Source organism: Setaria italica, chromosome II, assembly GCF_000263155.2.
Source record: "Setaria italica strain Yugu1 chromosome II, Setaria_italica_v2.0, whole genome shotgun sequence".
NCBI lineage: Eukaryota > Viridiplantae > Streptophyta > Magnoliopsida > Poales > Poaceae > Setaria > Setaria italica.
Window position 1 is genome coordinate 5,969,593 of NC_028451.1, and position 11,982 is coordinate 5,981,574.

Sequence of the window (11,982 nt, forward strand, 5' to 3'; positions counted from 1 at the left end):
GTGACTCTAGAATCTATTCCTGTTGTCAATGAATTTTTAGATGTCTTCCCAGAAGATTTGCCTGGGCTACCGCCTGACAGAGCGGTAGAATTCACTATTGAATTAGAACCCGGCACCGCTCCTATTTCTAGAAGACCGTATCGAATGCCGCCTAAAGAGCTAGCAGAATTAAAGACACAACTCCAAGAATTGTTGGATAAGGGTTTTGTCCGACCCAGTACTTCACCATGGGGTTGCCCAGCTCTCTTCGTTAAAAAGAAAGATGGTACCCTAAGGCTATGTGTGGATTACCGTCCCTTGAATGCGGTAACCATCAAAAATAAGTATCCGCTGCCACGGATTGACTTATTGTTCGATCAATTGTCTGGAGCCAAAGTCTTTTCAAAAATCGACCTTCGATCAGGATACCACCAGATTAAGATAAAACCCGAGGACATACCAAAAACAGCCTTTTCCACCCGATATGGACTATATGAGTATTTGGTTATGTCATTCGGATTAACAAATGCCCCAGCGCATTTTATGTATCTCATGAATTCAGTATTCATGCCGGAACTGGACAAATTTGTGGTTGTCTTTATAGACGATATCCTTGTCTTTTCTAAAAATGAAGAGGAACATGCACAACATTTGCGCATTGTTCTAAATAGACTCCGGGAACACCAGCTTTATGCCAAATTTAGTAAGTGTGAATTTTGGTTAAAGAAAGTTCCATTTCTTGGGCATATACTATCCGAAAAAGGAATTGAAGTAGATCCCGGAAAAGTCAAGGATATATTGGATTGGAAATCACCAACTTCTGTTCATGAAGTAAGAAGTTTCTTGGGAATGGCTGGTTATTACCGTAGATTCATTCCCAATTTCTCTAAGGTTTCTAAACCAATCACTGAGTTATTAAAGAAGGATATAAAATTTGAATGGAAACCTGAGTGTGAGGAATCCTTCCAAATCTTAAAGAAATTATTGACTACAGCCCCAGTGCTAGCTCAACCTGATATAGAAAAACCCTTTGATGTATATTGCGATGCCTCAGGAACAGGCATCGGGTGTGTTCTAATGCAAGAAGGCAGGGTTATTGCTTATGCTTCTCGTCAGTTGAGGCGTCATGAAGAACACTACCCTACTCATGACTTAGAACTTGCTGCCGTGGTGCATGCACTAAAGATATGGCGACACTATCTTTTAGGTAGTGAATGTCGTATCTTTACTGACCACAAGAGCTTGAAGTATATCTTCACTCAGATGGACTTGAATATGAGGCAAAGGCGGTGGCTAGAGCTGATTAAAGACTATAAACTAGAAATTCATTACCATCCTGGTAAGGCTAATGTGGTGGCCGATGCATTAAGCAGAAAAGCCCAATGCCATTGTGCTACCATTCAGTCTAACCTGAAGACCCTGTGTGAAGAAATGGACGGCTTAAATTTGGAAATAGTAAAACAAGGTACCCTCCAAAATGTTATGATTCAAGATACCCTAAAAGAAAGAATCATAACGGCCCAAAAGGAAGACCCATGGATTAAAGCACTTTACCAGCAAAAAGCCGAGGGGAAGATTCCTGAACTTCATCAAGAAGAAGACGGAGCACTATATTTCAAAAACCGGATAGTAGTTCCAGAGGATAAAAACCTGAGAAGATTAATTTTAGAAGAAGCACATTCATCCAAGTTCTCCCTTCATCCCGGAACCAATAAAATGTACCAAGATTTAAAGCAAAGATTTTGGTGGCCCAGAATGAAACCGGAAATTGCAAAATATGTGTCAGAGTGTGACACTTGCCAAAGAGTTAAACCCATATTACAGAAGTCAGCAGGTTTGTTACAACCCTCAGAAATTCCTGTCTGGAAGTGGGAAGATATTTCTATGGATTTCATAGTAGGATTACCTACCACTTCAAAGGGATATGATTCCATCTGGGTTATTGTCGACCGTCTTACCAAATCAGCTCATTTTATTCCAGTCAAGGCTACTCACCACGTGTCGGCATATGCCAAACTCTATATAGCCCGGATTGTATCTTTGCACGGAGTGCCAAAAACCATTATCTCCGATCGAGGCTCCCAGTTTGTTTCCAGATTCTGGGAGCAACTGCAAAAGGACATGGGTACTACCCTCATTAGAAGTTCTGCTTATCATCCTCAAACTGGAGGACAGACAGAGAGGGTTAATCAAATTTTAGAAGACATGTTAAGAGCCTGTGTCCTTACCTTCTCTAAGCTATGGGATGAATGTTTGCCCCTAGCCGAGTTTTCTTATAATAATAGCTATCAAGCTAGTATTAAGATGGCACCGTTCGAAGCCTTGTACGGCCGAAGATGCCGAACTCCTCTAAATTGGTCAGGAGTAGGAGAAAGGACACAGTTGGGATCGGACTTGGTCATGGAAACCGAGGAGAAAGTTCGGACAATTCGCAAACATTTAGAAATAGCTCAATCCCGGCAGAAGAGTTATTCAGATAAAAGAAGACGGTCCTTGGAATTTTCTGTCGGAGATTTTGTATACTTAAAGGTATCCCCAATGAAAGGCGTACAGCGCTTTGGAGTAAAAGGTAAGCTAGCCCCAAGGTACATTGGTCCCTATGAAATTCTGGAACAAAAGGGTCCCGTGGCATATAAGTTATCATTACCTGATCAACTTACCTCTATACATGATGTATTTCATGTATCCCAGCTTAAGAAGTGCCTAAGAGTTCCAGAAGAAATTTTGGAGGATCCAGAAATTAAGCTCGAACCGGATTTAACATATGAGGAGAAACCTATTAGAATTCTGGATCAAAAGACACGCGATACCCGGACTCGGAGTATCACGTTTTATAAGGTGCAATGGAACAATCATACTCCGGACGAAGCTACTTGGGAAAAAGCGGAAGACCTAGAGTCTAAATATCCGGAGTTATTCAAAACCGTCAGGGACAGATAAACAAGGACCACCACCCCACTATCCTTGTACAGAAAAAGAAAGAATAAATGACCTGACGCAGTTTCCTTTCCATTCCAAAACCCAAGGATTTAACCCCAGGAATCTCGGGACGAGATTCTGTTAAGGGGGAGAGGCTGTAATAAATACCATTCATAATAATATAGTAGCCATGAAAAATTCAGAAGAAAATTCAAAAGAAAAAGAAGGAAAAACAGCAAAAGGGTCAAATTCGGCCAAATTTTGACCGAAATTTGAATTTCAATTTGAAATTCAGAAAATTTTTGTTAAATGTGTGAAGTACAAGTATAAGAATATTTGGGACTAAAGGATCACCAATTTGGAACCAAGCAGTGCTAAATCTCTCAGATGAATCAGAAGAAAGAAAAAGAAAAGGGCCGTTTACTGTTCCTCGTCCGACAATAGAGTTCCAGGAAAAACAGCTTAGAGTCTGTTTTGGAAATTGAATTCTGGGAGAATTTGCAACTAAGTGCATCAAGACAACTACACTATATCGAAGTATGCATCTTGGACTACAATAATCATGAGTTGTTGGCCAGGAACAATAAAAGGAAGGAAATCAAACTCGAGCTCAAAGTCAGCACAAACTCACAAGTGACTGAAGCTCTGAATTTTTGCTAAGTCTGAAAATCAGCAGTACATTAACTTTGAGTTCGAATTCAGAGCAATATAGATCAAGAAGGGTGAGTGTTCTTGGGCAAAATGGAAACTTGGGAGGTTATAGAACACGTTTGAGAAGAAATTGGATTGAGGGTAGGAGATTTAGACCACTAAATCGAGTCATCAAGTGAGCTCCATGAAATTGCTGACGTCTGACGAAACTGAATGAGATTTCAATCGTCAGTCAGAAGAACTCGAGGAGATAATCCAAATTCCACTAAATTCAGTGTTTATCTCAAACCGACGCCAAAATAAAAGATGATCAGCTCGAGTTTATCTCCAAGTTCTGTTTAAACAAGGGAGGCCGTCGGATTGCAAATCGACCACCAATGGCTTCTGAAGATCGCGGGCGCCAGAAGACGGTGACTGAGCACCAGGACGTGGCGCCGCCGCCGTCGTCGGTCTTCCGCCAGCACAGCTAAGCTAGGCCACCTCCTCGCCACATACACCTACGGATAGACCACGGTGGCAGCCATGCGAGGGGTAAACGCTTGAATAACTACCGCTCCCGCGCCGCCGTTTTCACCGTCGCTCTTTTACCGCCGCCCGTGCCTTTTCTGCCCGACGCCGCCGCCAAGCAAAATTCGACCACCTCCGAACAGCTCTCGTCGATTCCTTCCGCCCACACCTCCGCCTACATCCCACCAATCACCCCAGCAACTTGTTGCTCAGCTTCCTCGCCGCGACACCTTGTATCGCCGCCGCTTCTGTCCGCCGCCGTCGCACCGCCCGCTCTCGGTGAGAACCCTCTCGCGCTGTCTCTCTTTCTTCTTGAGCAGTCGTAGTCGAGTCCCTAGGGTCCTAGGATGGTGTCGGGGTAGTCGTTTAGCTAGGTTGTGCAGTAGTCGCGGGTAACGATGGCCGACCGGAGGTGTCGCCGCCCGTCGCCGTGGAGGAGGTAGCTCCGGTCATCTCCAAGGGAGCTGTCGCCGCGCACGAGGTCGTGTAGGTTTGGGGTTGGTGTTGTCGTCAAGACCCGCCGCCGGGAGGGCGCCGGCCGGCGAGCCGCGCCGCCCCCTGTTCCGGTCGCGTTTCTGGCGGGAGGAGGAAGACGGGTGCTGTGCAACGGGCCCGCATGACAGTGAGGGAGAAGGAGGAGGAAACGCGGGCCAGAGCGGTGCGGCCATCTTGGGCCGGCGTTTTGCGGCCCAGTAGCGCGCGTGCGATCGGCCGAAAAGAAAAGGAGTCGGGGGCCCAGCGGGTGCAGGCCGGCGTCACGTGAAAGGAAGAAAAAGAAAAAGAGGCCGTGGGCCGGTGTTGGGCTACCAGGAGGAAGAGGAGGAGGAATCGGCCCACAGGGCCGACAGACGGAGAAAAGAGCCGGCGGGTAAAGAGAATAGTGGAAGTGGGGTCCGCGTCGTGGGGGCCCAGTGCTCGCGAGTGAGGGTAGAGTGTGGGTGAGTGAGAAAAGTTTTCCGGGGGAATTTCGGGAAAAGTTAGATTTCTTTAGTAAAATAATCCGTTTAAAATCGTTTTACACCATTTTAATCACAGAAATTTGTAGGAATGTCCAAAATTAGTGAAACCAATTTTGTTAGGCTTATTTTATTTTTCTTTATGCATTAAAATTTTTACACCCTAGGAAAATAATAAAAATTTAAGTATTTATTTAATGCCTTCCTTTTAAGGTAAGTAAATAAATACTTAATATTTATAAAATATATAAAATATGAATAACGCTTTATTAATCACAAATAATTCATAACTTATAGGAAATTAGATTTTCAGATTAGAAAGTAATTACCACTTTTTCTAAAAATAAAAGAAAAAGCTATAGGAAGGGTTAATCAAGAAAATAAAAATCTAGATTAATCTTTTTAGATTTCTTTTGTGTGTTGACTTACAACCTATTCGTGATAAGTCGTATAGTCCTTGTTGGCTTGCAACTTTATCATGAAGGAAAGTTGTATAGTCCTTGATTTAAAAAGTTTGCATTCTAACCCCTGCATGTATGTACCGTAGATCCAGAAGCGCCAGAAGAGGATTATTGGGAATTTCCAGCAGAACCTTTGGAGTCCGAGGAGGTGTTTGAATTTGTCCCCTGTGAAGTGAATCCATCGGCGTCTGCTAATCTTTTTAACGATCAAGGCAAGCCCCGGTGCATTTATGCCTATCTATTTTGGAGTCGTTATTTCATGTGACTAGTTATAAGTTAATTGGTTATTGTATGCACTAGGTCTAGGAGTTGGATGAAACCTATTCTTGTGTATGATTATGCCTTGATTTAAGGACATCTTTGCCACTTGTTCAAATTCTAGAAACTACCCAAGTCTAGAATTGCTTACTCGCTTACATGCTTGGTTTACCAACCTTAGGGAAAAACTCTTGATCATACATGCTGTTTAGGAAAGATAGTTTGAAGTATAGAACCAGACAGAAGCTAGAGATGTAGTTCTGTCTGCTTATAATCTGCTTAAGGACCGGGCCGTGTCTTAACCGCTTGATCAAGTGATAACATCTGATCACTTACTGGGTATGGGACCAGTAAAGCCCAGTAGGTTAGTAAATTCGATGATCAGGAATGCTTCGTACCCGCATTTGACGTGCTGGAGATTGGCAGGGGTGTAGCCTGAAACTCACATGGGGATCAGGCCAGACGTGGGGTCCCATGTGGGGGTGCATCCCTGGGTCCGGGTAGTTGTGTTCCTAATCATTGACTTTACTAATCGAGAGGTTGCTAGTACGACCTGTACAGTCGTATGATGCTGGTGATCGGGTGCTCTCCTGCGGGATGTAAATTGATCCGGATCGCCGCAATTCTCGGTTATGAATGCACTTGATCACTGTTGAGCTTCGTAGCATGAACTCATGTGATATAAAAATTTTTGTTGCCAAGTACTGTATGAATCAACAGCTGTGATTGCTTTTACTTCTGTTACCATCTAGAATGGTTAGGTAACAACTTAACTAAACTAAAAGACAAAACTAAGGCCTCACTCATAGTAAGCTTTTCGGCAAAAATTATGTCAACCAAGCACACCTAAAAGCCAACATGCATTCCAAAGAAAAACTATTATATTGGTTAGTCGGGTAAGACTTGCTGAGTACCCCGTACTCAGGGTTTTCCCCTTGTGGTTATCTTTCAGAAGCTCCACAAGAAGCTACCGAGGAGGAGACCCCGAAGACCTAGAGTATTGATCTGAGTCTCTCAATACTCTAGAAAACCGTTATCGACGCATCTTCTCCTAAATTACTTATGTTTAATCTTAGAGCTTGTCTAACTATGCATCACTAAGTTTGTTTCAACTTAAAAGTCTTGTAATAACTCGTACCTCTTTATGTATGTAAAAATGCAATATTTGTTGATATTATCCCATCGCGGATATTATCCTGATGTATGGCTATGAGACACGTCGTGGATCCTTCGAGGAGTCCTAGGGACACTCGACGGACTACCGGACTTATGCTGTTTTAGGTGCGTTTTCGGATAATTGCTGCTCCGACAGCAATTAGACGCACTTAAACCAGCTTAAGTTGGGCGGTTCCGCCACAGAAACTCCGTTCCAAGAACAATGGGGCGACCGCTCACGTCTAGGTTCAATCAGGTACTAGGCTTCCTCATCCCATACTAAGTATGAGGCTAGTACTTTCAAACACTTGATCACGAACACCACCACTGTCGGGCCTTAGCAAGTTTCATAGACAGACGGGGCGACCATCCGACCACCAAAAAGTTACCCAAAACCCTGCCCCGTCCATCGTCCTTATAGTTGTAACAGGAGAGTAAACATGCAACTCCTACAACTCGCGAGTGACAGGAGATCACTCGGCTTTTACCGTCTCCTAGTTAAGCAATGCAGCTACTCGGTCCGACAACTGGTGCTTCACATCAAGGGTTAACTAGGGCATGCATCTAGGGTTTCAAACAACTCCTATACGTAAATGCACAAGCAAGTTACAGAAGGCATGCGCAAGTCTGGTAAGACTCATAGGACTTTCATGCAACCGGGGCTTGCCTGCAAGCAAAGGGAAAGGAAACTGCTCGACTTCTGGGGCGACTTCGGCTTCCGCGGGCAGGAACTCGGCTTCAGCTTCTTCTTCGGGCGCCGGGTGCAGCTCGTAGAAACCGTCGGCGAGGTGCAGCTCTACACGAATGCAATGCAAGGGTTAGCTTAGCCAGTTAGTTCAACAGCAACACTAGCTCTCCTGAGCCCAGAAACTTGCGACAAAAAGCAGGAGGTTTAGGCCGTTTGAGAGAGCCGATGATAATCAACAGGTAAGGGTAGGAAGGGAACTAGTGGTCTGATCCTTGAACTAGAGGATGTGATAACTGGGATCCTCAGACGTAGGCGCTGAAGGGTTCCCATGTTTTACGCATACACCCTCGAGCTGAAGAAAAAGATCACAGCCAAGCCCTCGGGCGAGGCGGACAAGGGTCGGCGAACAGACAGGGTCGGACGGGACGGAACTGGGGTCGGGCGGATAGGAGGGGTCGGGCGAGGCGGACTTAGGGTCGGCAACTCACCTTCTTCCTGAAAGGAAAGCTTGGGGTCGGGAAGAGGCAAACTTGGGCGGGGAACTAAAGCTTCGAGCAGGGACTAAGGCTGGTAATGCTCCGGCGGCGGCGCTGCTTCTTGCGGATCACAAGAGAGCTCTACGCAGCACAAGGGGGCACGCTGCTGGTGACTTGGATGAACTGAGAAGGGACTGGGAGATGAACTCCTCAAGACTGGGCGGATGGCGCTAGGAGCCTGAGCAGGTAGCGAGAAGGCTAAGAGCAACAAGAGCGGAGGGAACTCCGGTGACGGGGGCATTCCTTTTATAGCTGCTGGAGCAGAGGAACGGAAACGTCACGGAGAGAGAGGAAGGGAGCGGCGCGAAGGCCGGGGAGAAGCAATGGAGTGCTCTGCCGTGGCGGCGATTGAGCAAACCGGGCGGTGCTGCAGGACTCCGGGGGTGACGCCAGCGATCATTGCGCTACTCCGTCAGGGCGGCGTAGGCGCGGGTAGACCGGTGGTTGGAATTTGGCGGAGAGCGGGCGTCGTCGTGCGGAAGAGGTGATAGAAGCGACCGGTTAAACGGCGCTAGGATCGAGGCGCACAGGTGGGAGAACAAGCGGACGCGGCGCGGGGGAGGGCGTGGAACAACAGATTGTCGGGCGGCTTCTGACAGAGCGGGGAAAGGGACTGTCGCGGCCGCGGTCGGGGTTGGTGGTGGGGGAATCGTCGTGTAGCGATGACCGGGCGGCGCAACTGTTGCTGGAAGGGACGGAAAAGACGGGCGACATCGGTCTCCGGGGCCGGGATCTGGTATCGCGATGATGGGCGCGGGAGACGAGGGTCTGCAGAAAGGGGTGCAGAGGGCTTCCGCTGCCATTGGGGAAAAGGGCGCGGGACCCAACTCTGTTCCTCGCCAGAGACAAAACTGGGCGATGGCGTCGGAGAAGACGAGCCACGCGGCAGGAAGACTCTGAGGCGGCCATGCAACTCGAGTGCGGCTGGCGCGGGGGATCTGGAAAAAGATCTCACGGTCCACCGGGGAAAAGGATCGGACGGGTGAGGAAGATCAGCAGGATCCGACGGAGGGCTGAACTCGCCAGGGTCGGGAAAAAGGAACGAAGCGGTAGGGGTCGGATCTCAGGGGTCGGAACTGGCGGAAGACTGAGCACTTAGGTGCGGTCAACAGAGCAACTAACTGAGGTTAAGGGCTGAGATCAAACCTAACCGGGAAAGGTTAGGGGTCGGTCGTTACAATAACTTCCACAGCTTCAGCACCATCGTCGCTATTTTCTTCATCAACATCAAACATATTATCTCCCCCAAGCCTACTGCATCACCAGCACGGTTGTTCCTCAACGACCTCCGCGCCCACCAGCACGTCCTCCGCCACGTATTCCACCGTCGGCACCACCCTCGGGCAAGGAACCATCGAACAAAGACCTTGTTGCACGCCCTCCACCACCTCTGCTGCCGCTGCCGCTTCATCCTCCATTGCGAGGCACACGTAAGCCGAGGGTACGGCTGCCACAGCCTCAGGGTACTTCGTCTCCCCGAAGGATTTCCGAGTAGGAGTTGATGTCGGGGAAATCCTCCACCTGGGAGTTGAGGTCCAAGGCCAACATGCCCTCTCGGGGAGCTCAGGAAGATTCTGCCTGCGAGAAGAAATCGAAGCCGCCGACGGGGAAAGATGGATCCGGCTGGGAGAAGAGGTCATTCAACCCATTGTCGTCGTGGCCGTCCATGAGCACTGGGCGAAGGTTAGGGGCATGGTGGCGCATTCCTGGCGGCGAGGAGGCCGTGGATCTAGGGCGGCGTGGGAAGGAGACGAAGGCGCGGCTGGAGGGGAGGACTGGCGGGAGGGGATGGTGCCGGGAGGGGAGGACTGATGGGAGGGGTTGTCGACGGGACGGGGAGGATCGGCGGGAGGGGAAGACTGGAGGGGATGGCACGCATCGGCTTGAGGGGACAACTGGGGGACATGCCGGCGGGAGGGGATGGCGGCGGGAGGAGATGGCGGCGGGAGGGGCGGCTGCGAGAGGGAAGTTGCGGGAGGGGTGGCTGCAGGAGAAACATGCGCTGCAGGAGGGGGAAGAGGGCAAAGGGGGAAATTTTGGACAGGAGACCACTTTTAGCAAGTTTAGCACCTTTTAGCACCCCTTTGAGGTGCTAAAGGAAATTGGGGGAGGAGGGTAAACTTTAACACCTTCCCTTTAGCACCTCTGTTTGGTAACCTATGTGCTAAAATGGGGCTAACAGGAGGGTGCTAAAGTTTAACACCCCTCTCCAAACAGCCCTAAAACAGCCAAATAACTTGCTGCTACTCGTAATGTTGAGATCGAGATCGAGCAACTAGGCACTGGGGGTGTTTGGATACTAGGTGCTAAACTTTAGCAGTGTCACATCGGATGTTCGGATGCTAATTAGAAGGACTAAACATGAGCTAATTATAAAACTAATTAAACATGAGCTAATTATAAAACTAATTGCAGAACCCCTATGCTAATTCGTGAGACGAATCTATTAAGGGGGTGTTTGGATACCAGGTGCTAAACTTTAGCAGTGTCACATCGGATTTTCGGATGCTAATTAGGAGAACTAAACATGAGCTAATTATAAAACTAATTATAGAACCCTGTGCTAATTCGCGAGACGAATCTATTAATTCTAATTAATCCATCATTAGCAAATGGTTACTGTAGCACCACATTATCAAATCATGGACTAATTAGGCTTAATAGATTCGTCTCGCGAATTAGACTCCATATGTGCAATTAGTTTTGTAATTAACCTATATTTAATACTCCTCATTAGCATCCAAACATCCGATGTGACAGGTGCTAAACTTTAGCGGGGTGCATCCAAACACCTGCTAAGTCTAATTAATCCATCATTAGCAAATAGTTACTGTAGCACCACATTATCAAATCATGAACTAATTTAGGTTTAATAGATTCGTCTCGCAAATTAGACTCCATCTATACAATTAGTTTCGCAATTAATCTATATTTAATACTTATAATTAACATCAAATCAAGTGCTAAATTTTAGTGGGGGTGTTTCGCTGCCAGCAGTTGCAAGCAAATCTGAGACCTGGACGACTGACAGTGAGCTGCGTCCGTGGCCGCACACCAGCCCGGCAGCCCCAGCCCCCAGGCTGAAGTGCCACGCTGTGATTGACAGGTAGAGCTACTAGCCTACTGTTACTCACTGTTCACGCAGCGCACATGAGGCAGCAGCCTTTGACCAAAGGCGTGGGTAGCGGCAGTGCGGCACCCACACGCCAGCCTCAGCCTGTCTGCCTGTGCTGCTGTGCAAGCCAAGCGTGCGCGCGACGCGAGATGAGAGGGGCCGAGGGGGTTGATCTTTTCTTCCTGTGAAGTGAGATCACGCGCGGCGCGTGAGCTCCGCTGCAAAAGCGCCGAGAGAGCGGTGTGTGCCGGTAGCCCGGTGCACGTCGGACGTCACGAGCACGGCTGCCTTTTTTTCAGGTTCGGGGGGGGGGGGGGGGGGGGGGGGGGGGGGGTCTTTACCGTGTTAATTTAATTAATCATTATCCCCTATAACAAGCCCTAATAAAAAAGACTACTGAGGTGAAAACATCCAGTAGGGCGTTGTCAATCTGCATTGGGATTCATTACCTACTTAATGTTTTTTTTTTCACTTTTGTGCTAAAGAACCTTCAACGCAAATGGAAATACATTGTAAACCCAGAAATAATTAAAGAGGCTTGGTCACTACCAGAGGAGCTATATAAGAATCTTGCACATCAAATATATATAAACAAGTGGTGTAAAATGGTCAAACATTACCCAGGGAGGATAAATGGATGGTTTCACCTGTGAAAAAAAAAGACAATCCAACTCTCCATCTGTTAGCTGCCATTATTGGATATGGATTTACCCCTTTTCCTTTTTGATAGCTCTTTTTGTATATACTCTCTGCAAAC

General features: G+C 47.6%; 1 protein-coding gene across 1 annotated transcript in view; it reads right to left on the bottom strand.

Annotated features, from left to right (window-relative positions):
- Positions 1–11,693: 11,693 nt before the first annotated feature.
- Positions 11,694–11,982, bottom strand: part of LOC101774942 (shematrin-like protein 2) — a 1,530-nt gene continuing 1,241 nt past the window's right edge. Inside the window, exon 2 of the mRNA XM_004958986.1 lies at positions 11,694–11,713. Coding sequence (XP_004959043.1) covers positions 11,694–11,713 — 20 coding nt within the window. The remainder of the gene's footprint in view (positions 11,714–11,982) is intronic.